Source organism: Gallus gallus, assembly GCF_016699485.2.
Source record: "Gallus gallus isolate bGalGal1 chromosome 37 unlocalized genomic scaffold, bGalGal1.mat.broiler.GRCg7b 37_unloc4, whole genome shotgun sequence".
NCBI lineage: Eukaryota > Metazoa > Chordata > Aves > Galliformes > Phasianidae > Gallus > Gallus gallus.
The window spans coordinates 22,287-34,178 of record NW_024095970.1 but is presented as its reverse complement, the minus strand read 5'-3'; the positions used below and the strand labels follow the sequence as shown (position 1 = coordinate 34,178).

The following is an 11,892-nucleotide window of genomic DNA, read 5'->3' as shown; positions in this document are numbered from 1 at the left end:
GAGGCACAGCGCCGTCCCGCCCGACCCCTCGCGGACCCCCGCGCGCCCCGGCCCGAACCCGCAGCGCCCGCAGCGCCCGGGAACGCCAACGGCAACGCCGACGCCGACGCGGACGGAGCCCAACGGACGCTCACGGCTCTCCGCCTCACCGCGCTCACCGCACGCCGCTCTCCGCCTCACCGCAGCCCGGCGCCGCCCGGATGCAGGCCCTCAGCCGGAAGCGGCCCCGGCCCGGCCCCACGCATGCGCGCTCCTCCCGAGCGGCGCTCGCACCGCTTCCCGCTGTGCTCGGCGCCCCCCGGGCCGGAGCGAGGCTGCGCGGCGGCCATTGGCTGCGGGCGGCTCCTCCCCGCGCCTCGGGCAGCTCGGGCAGCTCGGGGCCGTGCGGGGACGGCCGTGCGGGGACGGCGAGCCCCGGGCCCCGCGCCGCCCGTGTGCGGGCCGTGCGATCGCCGCTAACGGCCGGCCCCGCTCGGTGCGTTGCAGCCGGGAGCGCCTGGCACCGCGCTGACCGTCCGCCCGTGGAGCCGGCAGCGGAGGACGAGCGGCGGCACGACGAGGACCGGCACGACGACGACGACGACGACGACGACGACGACGACGACGACGACGACGAGGACGAGCGGAGCCTGCGGACGGCCCTCAAGAAGCTGCGGCTGGACGCGGCGCGGTGAGTGGCGCGGAGCGGTGCGCGGCTGTCGGTACGCGCTCGCGTCCCCTTCTTGGGAGCCTTTCCTCGTTTCCCCTTCTTGGGAGCCTTTAACGGCGTTGGGCGGAAAGGCGCCCTGCTCTGAGCAGCGCTTCCGAAGGGCCGTCCCTTCAGTGCCGGTGCCGGTGCCGGTGCCGGGCAGACGCGGCAGCGCAGCGCAGCGCAGCGCTTCGGCGCTCCTTTCGTGCCGTCTCCCGGCCAACCTCCGCAGCGGCAGCACGAAGCCGCGGGGCGATCTGCCCAAAGCGGCGGCTCCGCGCACTGCTGCGGTGCGGTCACCCCGCGGGGCACCGAGCGGCTCCTTCCCGCGCTGCCCTGCCGTGCCTGCAGGCCCCGAGCGTTGCTGTTCTCCGCCTCAGGGGCTCCCGAGCTCATGCAGCCTGCCGTGCTGCTACGGGGCACTCCCGGGCGCAGTGGCGAGCTTTGGCACCGCTCGTTCGTGCTGCCTCAGGAACGGATCCTGCTGCTCAGCAACACCTCTTTGGCGAAAAAATACCCGCTGAGAGAGGAGCGAGGAATCACGCTTACGAAACAGTTGGCTTTTATTGGGTCGCCCACCACAGGCTGGGTGCAGCTCCGCCTCAGTCCCGCTGACGTTCCTTTCACGTGTCCTTGGCTTGCAAACAGGCGGCACGAGGACGAGGAGGAGCAGCAGCAGCAGCAGCAGAACGACGACGAGGACGAGGACGACGACGACGAGGACGAGGAGGAGCGCAGCCTGCGGACGGCCCTCCAGGAGCTGCGGGTGGACGCGGCGCGGTGAGTGGCGCGGAGCGGTGCGCGGCTGTCGGTACCGCGCTCAGCAGAGACGGAGCGCTCTGACAGATCTCTGGCGGGTCCCGTTTCTCACCGCTGAGTGCAGAGGAGCTCAGGGCTGCACACGCAATTGTCGCAGCCCATCACCTGAAGCTGCGGGGCCGAATCGGGATGCTGACGCCGTGCGCTGAGGCACCGCTGTAACGCGGCCCTCTCTCCTTTACCTCCTCCTCCCCCCTTCATTGCTGCTGTGAACTACCTGGATATTCAGTGCGATGCTGCCAGTAGCTCTGCTAGCCAGCTTCTGCACTGCAGCTCGGTTTGGAGTGGCAGTGGCCAAGACAAAGCACCTCCAGTAAAGCCCAGTCCCTTAAACACGGAAGAACTGCGGGGAAGTACCTTTACAGCAGCAGTGTTTGCGTGCCTCTCTCTTCTGGGAGAGCCCCGCTTCCTTAAGGCTCTTCCGCTGCTCCTGTCAGGGACTGCACACCAACAGCCGTCTCAGTCTTGGAAGCAAAAAGAAAAGAGCAACACCCACGTTAGGTGCCATGAGCCACGCCACAGAGCTGCGTGAGCAACGGCACAGGTCCCGTATTTACCTACCTGTTCACCTGTTCTGACCCTGCAGGTGTGAGAGGACTGCAGGAGGACCGGCCGGTCTCTCACGGCACGGACGTTCCAGGTCTCCTGTCCTGTATCCTCCCACGTTTACGCACTGCGGCACAAAACACAAAACCCGGTCACACACACCAAAGACTCACGTCCGTTCCAGTGTTTGTGCTACAGCAGAACACGGCACAGAGGACAGACACAGTCCTCACTTTGAGGCCAGCCATGGCAGAAGAGCCACAGCTGAACCTCTGCTGAACCACCGCTGCGGGGCCTGTGGGGAAGTCACGGGAGAACTGCCTCGCTCTGCCCTCATCGTCTCACTCTGACTCACACAACAGCCAAACCTCACTTTTCCTTTCCTTATCCACGCTTCACAGATCCATCTGTGAAACAGCCCTGTGCAGCCCTCCCGCATCCCGTTCTGTGGAGGCTCACGCTTATGTCAGTGACGTGACTGTGGAAGACCTGGCAGGGTACCTGGAACACCATCTGCATATACCAAAGAAAATGTCTGCCATGGCAGAAATGATGTATTCATAACCAAACAGCAAAAACAGTCACAGTTCTAAGCGCTATCAGAAATTTAAATGGCTCGTTTGTGCCATATTCGTAATGTTCTGTTTCATGTACAGTTTAGTTTTGTAATTAAGAGAAAAACTGTACATAGTTGCATAGACTCCTGTGGCTGAAATGATGTATACTTAACTGAAAGCCATACTCAGTCACATAGTAATACAGTTTATTTTTGTAACTCGAATAAAAACTGTATATAGTCTCATAGACTGACAGAATGGTTTGTTTCGGAAGGGGCCTCTGAGATCATCGCGTTCCAACCCCCTGCTGCAGGTAGGGACACCTCCCTCGAGACCAGGCTGCTCACAGCCCCATCCAGCCTGGCCTTGAAGGCCTCCAGGGAGGGGACAGTCACAAACTCGCTGGGGAACCTGTCCAGGAATCTCTTCCCAGTCGCTGCTCTCAACCTACACTCTCCCACTTCAAAGCCGTTTCCCCTCGTCCAGTCGCTACCTGCCCTTGTAACAAGTTCCCCCCAGCTCTCCTGTAGGTGGGCTGTGAGCTGCCAGGGGGTCCTGGGGCACACAGCCATCCCAACATGAGGCCCCGTGGAGCCCCACAGCAAGCAGGGATGTCCCCGTCTGCTCTGCGCACAAAGGACCCGCAGGCGCCCGATGCAGCAGGGCCACCGCGCCGATCCCACCCGCCCATGTTCCTGGGGCTGCCACGGGGATGATCTCATTCTTGTGCTGCTGACAGCCCCAGGAGCCCTCCTTGGGGCACCCCAGGAGCCCTCAGCCCCTGCCACCCCGCTCCAAGGTCCTGCTGCTGGAAGGGATTGGGGGGCCGCAGGGAGATACGGGAGCCCCTCGGTGGGCTCTGCTCCCAGCATCCTCCTCCCCTCCGAGGGACAATCTTACAGATGAAACCTGGCTTTACAAGGAAAAAAGAGTCATTGGTCAGCTATTAAATAATTAATGAATAATTCCCCCAGAACTTTGAAGTGTGAAGTGGCGCAATGTGGGGCTCCAGCAGGGAAAAGGGGGACAAAATGCCCCATAGAACTCTCCTTACTGCCAACACTCCCCGGAGCACAGCAAGTGCCTGAAATCCTGCCCAAAGCAAAGCCTTTCTCCTGCTCAAGACTTGCCCAGAAAAGCCAGAGCGTGTAGGAAATCAGCGGGAGACAAGTCTCATGCTTTCACGATCAACAAGTCTCTGCTTTATTGAAGCACACGCAGGCATTTATACGATAGTTAATGAGCTACTACATATGCCAAATTGGGTTCTCTTATTGGTTAGTTCTTTACGTGAGAAAGTAACCATCAACGCTAGATACTGTGACAGTCCCGTGATGAATGCCCGATTGTTTACCGCATACCACTCAATTTTCTTAACTGCAGCATGTTCTTATCACTTCCTTGCTCCTGAGGGCAGCACGACCTTGCCTGGTTTAATGAGCAGGGCCCTATCTCCTTACCAGCTGCATCCCATCATGGCCCCTCTCCCGGAGCCAGTGCTCCGGGTCCCAAAAGCTCTCCACACTTCCCCCGTTTTCTTTTTGTACGAGCCAGGTTGTATGAATCGCATCTTGAGCCACCTTTTGCTAGCATTACAGTAAACAAAGCATGATTATCAGCATACCAATCACTATCTATAAGAATACACTAGATTTATGTTACACACTTCTACAAAGCATTCCTTGTCAGTAAACTAACAGTAAAGACTACACAGCACACCAGTATTAACTACAGTTTCAATATCCCGATGAATAAAATACCACAGTCCCCACTCTGGATCAACCACTGTACCCGACCCCCACAATTAGTGCGCTTCTGAGTCTCATAACCGCCAATTGCTCCTGGCAGTTCCCAGTGTCCAAGAGACCTTTCTGATGAGATGTTTTCTGCAATCTGCTAAGGGAATACCAGTCGCAGCTCAGGAGTCACGGCACTGTATATGATGTCTTGCACACCATGCAGCTATCGCTCGCCGGAGTCGCTGTTGTTGTCATCGGGTTGAGATGGGTTCTTGATGTTCGGGGTTGGCTTAGTCCATTTACTGGGAACCCATAATGGGCCAGATCCTGTGAAAACACAACTTTCTCCTGGGAGCCTCCCATGATGTTTACAAAATTCTTATTGGTTCCTAATTCCCTCAAAGTTTCCACAAACTCTTAACACTGTATAGTGATATTGTTCGGTTATAAACACTTGGGAACAGATCTCACAGAAGCTTGTCCATGTTCCCTTACACGCTTCCATGCAATCAGAACACAGTACTAGATAAACAGGCTGACACTCATTCCCTGAAAGGAACACATCTCACTCACACCACACTCACTCTGACATTTAGAACAAAAAACATAGTTTATACATAATCCACAATGCTGACGACGTCTTTTAGCTTGTATCTTAATAACACTAGTGCATTAGTCAATTAGTTGCAAGTCCTACCCCAGCCGGCAATCTAACCCGTGAGCTCACGTATCTCGGGGGGGGGGAAGCAGGCACGCTCCTTCATACCCTGCGTAGGACGTCTCCTCACGCCTTAACGGGCACCCCCTTTTCTATACACATACCTGATACACCAATGGATGGTCCTTGTCTGTCCCTGCAGTGATCGGGTGAGGAAGGGAGACTTTCCAAGAAATCTTGGGGCGCGCCAAAGGTGTCCCCTCTCTCAACCGATCCCGCAGCCAAACAGAGCGGATCTATTCTCATTGCAAAATTGAGTTGCGGAAATCAGACCCTATATCCGGTAAGGATATAGAGCAGGCATGTGTCAATTGATGTCTATTGATAATGCAAGGGGGATCACTCCACCTAACTTGCACACCGTCAGGAGAAATTGTGCTATAGATATAGGTCAAACTAATACATAATCAATAGTTGACAGGAATTCAGATACATTTTCATTACGTTCCTGAAAGACACATTTTCATGCAGTATAATGAGACAGAAGAACAGAGGGTAGTGCTGGCGCAGTTCTTATAATTTGCAATTGCTTGCAGCTTGTCTCACAGCACCTGGCACAACGGTCTATCACAGCTCTGCATTCCTTTCACCTACTCCCATCATTGTTCTGTGTGAGACAGTGATCCATAGCAGCTGTTTTACTTGCACTGACCCAGGGGGAGAAAAACATGACCTCGCTGGGTCAGCCGTCCATCCACAATTTCCCTGTTCTACTATTGCCTGGCCTGTGGGCGAGTTCGGGATACCCGTACTGTGTTTTACTCCCCATGTTTGCAGAAACTCCCCAAGCCTACGACTAGTGTAGGCTGGGCCATTGTCTGTTTTTATTTGTAGTGATATACCCATAACTGCAAAGCAACAACTGAGATGCCTTTCTACATACATAGCCTTTTCTCCAGGTTGAGCGGTGGCCCACATAAAATGACTATATGTATCTATAGACACGTGTACATATTTCAGCTGCCCGAACTCACCCACATGCATCACATCCATCTGCCTATTTTCGTTAGCTTTAAGTCCCCTGGGGTTAACTCCTAGCCCGAGACCCATACTGCCATTATGGTGGCTGCACACTGGGCACGATCTAACAATTACCTTAGCATCCTCATATGTTATCTGATATTCCCTTCTTAGCCCCTTGGCATTCTGGCGAAACATAGAGTGCGCCTCTCGGGCCAGGACATGCTGGGAGACTAAAGGTCTCTGCGCCAGTGACACTAAGCGATCGGCTCTCGCATTTCCCTCCCCCAAGTCTATCTCCCATTTATGACCTCGAACATGTATTACTGCATATGAGTGCTCCCTAATTCTGATTGCTCTCTGCAACTGCACGAACAGCTCGTACAGCCGCCGATTCTACACTTCCTTTATGTAGGCCTCCTCTATTTGGTGGCATACTCCAGCTACATAAAGGGAGTCGGTGACCACATTAAGGGGGCCGATTAAGTTCATCATGGCCCATACAACGGCCACCAGCTCCAATGTTTGCAATAAGTCCTTATCATGGGCTGCAATGAGGTGATGTCTCCAGGAGCCGCCCTGCTGCCAGGTCACTGCTGCTGTTCTAGACTTCTGTCCCGCATCCGTGTAAGCCGTGATTGTGTTCTGCAAGGGCGTCTCGTGCTGCTTTGGTATCTGGAGCCAACTCCATTGACCAATCCAATGTAGCGGCACGTTCGGAATCTTTTCCATTGAAATCGTACTTCCAGATCCTAAGAGAGCATCCTGTAACTCTGGACTATGCTGCACATACCATGTCAGAGTGTCCTTCTGCATTGGCAGCTGTACACACACAGGCTCCATACCTATGATCTGCAGGGTACGTTCTCGCCCTTTCTTAATCACTTCTGCCAGGAGTTCAGTTTTTTGAAGAAGTGTTTTTGATTGCTGCAGTGAGGGACAGATCCACTCTAGTACCCATACCTCCCCCGTTTTCTTTTTAGATTGTGCCAACGCTCCTAAAAGGTACTTTGGTCCATACCATACCATAACCTGTATGGGGAGGTCAGGGTCACGTCTCCAAACACTGCCGTGTATAATGCAGTCCATAATCTGTTGTAGTAGACGTTTGTGCTGCGTTGTCACTGTTACAGGCTGGGCCAGGTCAGTGCCCCGTAACAAAGGTCGCAACGACTCTAAGAGTTCGTTTGGGATGCCCACCACAGGGCTCAACCACTTTAAGTCCCCCAGTAACCTTTGGGCATCATGTAGAGTCTCTATTTTAGTATCCAGTTGCAGTTTCTGTGGGGTTACTATCGTGTTAGTCAGTGTCCATCCTAAGTACTTCCGGGGTGCGGAGAGTTGTACCTTTTCAGGGGCAAACATAAGTCCTTCCCTATTTAGGGTCTTTTCTATTTGCCAAATTTGTTCCTGTGTGAAGGCCTCTGGCTGGGCAAAAAGGATGTCCTCCATGTAATGATAAATGACCATTTGTTTCCATTCTCGCCGGAGTGGTTGTAGAGCATGGTCGACATATAGTTGACATAGCATGGGGCTATTTTTCATCCCCTGAGGTAATACTGTCCATTCAAATCGTTGATCAGGGTGTTCTCGATTCAGTGCAGGCAATGTGAAGGCAAATCGTTTAGTGTCCTGAGGGTGCAGGGTAATAGTAAAGAAACAGTCCTTTAAGTCACTAATTAGTAATGGCCAATTGTAAGGTAGCATGGCAGGATTGGGCAGGGCGGGTTGAAGTGCCCCCAATTGAGAGAGCACACTGCGGCCAATTAAGCATTGAACAGTGGGGGGTAGGGGTGCCACCGAGACAGAGGTATGGACTACTTGTTCATCAAGGTGGATTTTCAGGGGAGGCGACTTTTTTGCTAAGGATAGTCCACCTGTACCCATCACTGTGGCTATGGCCGCTTGCAGTGGCCAATGAGGCGGCCAAATTTCTGGGCTCACTATGCTGTTGTCGGCCCCTGTATCTAATAGACCTTGAAGTTTGATTTCTTCCTCTCTGTGTTTAAGTGTCACTGGTTTTTTAGGTCGATCATGCAAATTTAGTGATAGCAATGCTAAGCCCCCTGAGGAGCCAAACCTTTGCTCCCCTCGGGGAGACGATTGACACGGTGTTAAGGCTTTGGTCAATTGCTCTAGGGGTACTAACTGCGCTATCCGTTGCCCTTTCTCAATTTTTATTGGAGGAAACGGGGTGTATACCATAATCTGGATCTCGCCCTGAAAGTCCACATCTATTACCCCAGGGAGGACAAAAAGTCCGAGCATCGATGCTGAAGAACGCCCCAATAAAAGGGCCCCAACGGCGGTTCCATTTATCATTACTGGTCCTCTGATCCCTGTAGACACCCGCTCAGGTTTTGTGGTCATTAAGGTCGTGGTCACTGCGGCTGCCAAGTCCAAGCCGAGGCTTCCTGGTGTGGCTGGTTGCAGGGCTGCTGCTGGCTGGAAACGGCTACTTGTGTCTGCGCGTGGCCGTCGTTTCTTTCTCGCGCTGGGCTGGGGGTTTCCCGACCGGCGTCGACAGGCATTGGTATTGTGGTTGTCCATACGACATGTCTGACACCATGAACCGGTGGCTTGACACTGACGACGCATATGTCCCATGCCGCCACAGCGATAGCATTTGATGCGACCAGCAACAGGAGATCTCGGGCCTAAATTTGTTGTCGCAGATGCTTGTAAGGATGCAAGAGCTGCTAGCACTTGATTGTGAGAGGCCTCAGCCTGCGCCTTTAAACCTGCCCCTAACTCCTTAATAGCCTCAACCAGAAATGCTTGGGGCCCTACCGGCACACTTGATAGCTTTTCCAGTGCCTCTTCAATAGTCCAATTACTCCTCAAAGTACTCAGAATACTACGTGCTGTTGAATTACAATTTTGGAGCGCGCACTGTTTTAACATCACTCCTCTCATATACTCTGGCACCCCTGCCTTTTCAATAGCCCCGGCTACCTTATCTATGAATGCCCCAAAGTCCTCATCTCTACCTTGTCGGATCCCCATATAAAATGGCAATCCATCAGGCACCTTAATCTTGTCCATGGCCTGTCTAGCTAAATACATAGTTTCTCGACATTTATCTGGCCCTAATAGTGCTTGGGCTTGTGTTCTGAAAAAAGGCCCTAGCCCTAAGAGTTCTTCGATAGTTACACCATGTAGTGGGTCTCCCGGCTGCCTAGCCTTTGAGACACTCTGATGGCACAGTTCTTGCCAATATGCATTAAACAACAGCTGTTGATGTTGTGAAAGGATCAATTTTGCTATTGCCCGACAATCGGATGGCAGCAATATCTGCGTACTCCAAATATAATCCAATATCTGCTTAGCTGGCTCGCTTTTTACCCCAAACTGACTAACTGTAGATCGTAGCTGCGATAATAATTTCCAATCTAAAGCTGTGATGGTGGCCTGCATCCCTCCCGCAGGATTAGAGGCATATATCACCGGAAACACCATGTGCCGCACGGCCTCCACTGCATCGTTATCCCCCGCCTCCATGCAGGCCCGTGCCAGCGCTGCCCAAGGTTCCCGCCTCTCCCGTGCAATGGCCCCCGCTAGGTCACTCTCTGCCCCAGGGATCGGCTCACTGCTCGGAGGGTTTATTGGGCCCATTGTAATAGGCGCAGGTGAACTACCCGGCGCGGCCGTAACTAGGGGCGGGGGTGGGGCACTTGGCCCCAAACATGCTGACGTGGCGTGCTCCGCGGCCGGCGGCAAGACTAAGGTAGTCACTGCAGGGGGCAACAGACAATCTGGCCACCCATTGTAATCCTTATTTCTCCCCTGTGCAGTACCGGCCTGTTCTGCTGCCTTCTTTTCTGCTTGGTGCTGCAACAGCTCATTGTGAACTGCTCTCCACAGTTTCCCGCATTTTTTTGCTGTCTTATCATCATCTAAAACTGCTTGCCAAATTGCATCCCCAAATTTACGCCATTCTGTAAGGTCATGTACTAAATGTGGGTCTTGAAAAAACCCTTTCGCATTGCCATAAGCTAATAACCCGGGGAGTTCCTTCTGTAAGTCTACTCCCTTAATTTGTCGTTTTCTCAAAAAACAAGTAAATAAATCATAAGCCGCTTGCCTTTCCATCCCTTATCTGTCAGCGCGCGCTATTGCAGCCTTACAAGGTCTCGGCGGCCCATATCGGCCAGGCTCTCCGATGAGGTCACCTAGGGCTCGGCACTCCTCTCTCTGGTTCCCGAGTGCTTTAGCCGTCCTCGCTGCTTTAGGACCCGAACTCCTTCGCTGTCCCACCGTGGTGCGCCGTTACTGGATCACGTCGGGGTCACCATTTGTAGGAAATCAGCGGGAGACAAGTCTCATGCTTTCACGATCAACAAGTCTCTGCTTTATTGAAGCACACGCAGGCATCTATACGATAGTTAATGAGCTACTACATATGCCAAATTGGGTTCTCTTATTGGTTAGTTCTTTACGTGAGAAAGTAACCATCAACGCTAGATACTGTGACAGTCCCGTGATGAATGCCCGATTGTTTACCGCATACCACTCAATTTTCTTAACTGCAGCATGTTCTTATCACTTCCTTGCTCCTGAGGGCAGCACGACCTTGCCTGGTTTAATGAGCAGGGCCCTATCTCCTTACCAGCTGCATCCCATCATGGCCCCTCTCCCGGAGCCAGTGCTCCGGGTCCCAAAAGCTCTCCACAAGAGCGCAGCCCCAAGAGAAGGACATAGCTGAGTTATTGTGGGGGCTTCCTCCAGGCAAGCTGCAGCACCCACTGCAAGCAACGGGCAGCATCACCTCAGCCTGCTCGTCCTCCTCCTTGGGTCTGTGCTGCTCCACAGCTTCAGGAGCCCACGGTGCGTGGCGGCATCTCACCGGGCTCTGCACACCGGGGACACAGTGACAGAGATGCGGAGGAAGGGACAGCTGACGGGGAACTCCTGCGTCCTCCTGGAGCAGGGTGCAGCTGGGATGTTGAGCTCTGAGGCTGCTCCTCACGGAGCCGCCTTGGCAAGTAGCATCTCCTGCCCCGTAGTCCATGTCTTCCCAAATCTGCGAGCTGGGATGCTCCGCTCGGGAGACTTCAAAGCCCAGCACAGAGCGTTGGCTGTGCCATCACGACGTTCGCCCCAGCATCCATCACCCTTGCGGCGGAGACATCAAACGCATCTCCAAATAGCTCCCCAGGCGCAGGCACCATGCCAGCTCAGCTGCTCTCCTCTCCCGGCCCACCCTGGGATGGCAGGCAGGCAGGCAGGCACACACCGCAGCCCCACGCAGGAGCCCTCACTGCAGCGGCCACAGCCATGGGGCAGCCCCACATCCACGGGGCACACTGCTAAGCGGGGCTGCAGTCCTCACACTGCTCCGTGCCGTTACCCGGTCCCCACGGACAGCAGGTGACCCGGCATATGCTGGCAGCACGCTGTCCCCAGCAGGGGATGTGGGCTGACGTGGTGGCAGGGAACAGCACTGAGCACGGTGGGGATTTCTGCCTCCACCAGGAGACACTGCGCTCTGTCACGGGAGAACTGCCTCGCTCTGCCCTCATCCTTCCACTCTGACTCACACAACAGCCAAACCTCAGCTTGTTTCTCCTTATCCACGCTTAACAGACCCCTCTGTGAAACAGCCTCGTGGACTTCTCCCACATCCTATTCTGAGGAGGCTCACACCTATGTCGATGATGTGACTGTTGAAGACCTCACAGGATACCTGGAACACCACTTGTATATTCCAAAGAAAACGTCTGCCATGGCAGCCTCACAGTAAGGAACTTCTTCCCAACACCTGGTCTAAACATACACTCTCCCACTTCCACACTTCTTCCTCTTCATGCAACCCAGGCTACGCTTGGCCTTCTGGGCAGCGAGCACACCTTGCCAGCTCGCGCT

The 11,892-nt window shown here is 54.2% G+C and overlaps 1 protein-coding gene and 1 long non-coding RNA gene across 4 annotated transcripts; one reads left to right on the top strand and one right to left on the bottom strand.

The window, feature by feature from the left end:
- Window positions 1–200: 200 nt before the first annotated feature.
- On the top strand, window positions 201–11,870 carry LOC107057287 (nucleoplasmin-like protein ANO39). 3 transcript variants are annotated; one of them, XM_046906065.1, is made up of 4 exons: window positions 201–670; window positions 1,337–1,468; window positions 2,094–2,159; window positions 11,614–11,870. In XM_046906065.1, exons 1-4 carry the CDS (start codon window positions 201–203, stop codon window positions 11,768–11,770), a joined length of 825 nt encoding a protein of 274 aa, XP_046762021.1. In that variant the 3' UTR covers window positions 11,771–11,870. The 3 variants fall into 3 exon arrangements, with proteins under 3 accessions (XP_046762021.1, XP_040512863.1, XP_040512862.1); XM_040656929.1 differs by lacking the exon at window positions 11,614–11,870 and adding an exon at window positions 2,455–2,857; XM_040656928.1 differs by lacking the exon at window positions 11,614–11,870 and having other exon boundaries at window positions 2,094–2,857.
- On the bottom strand, window positions 1,234–2,216 carry LOC121108788. The gene is made up of 3 exons (XR_005843439.1): window positions 2,069–2,216; window positions 1,865–1,971; window positions 1,234–1,618 (listed from the first exon to the last, which is right to left on the bottom strand). It is a non-coding gene; the product is annotated as an uncharacterized LOC121108788 (long non-coding RNA).
- Window positions 11,871–11,892: the final 22 nt, after the last annotated feature.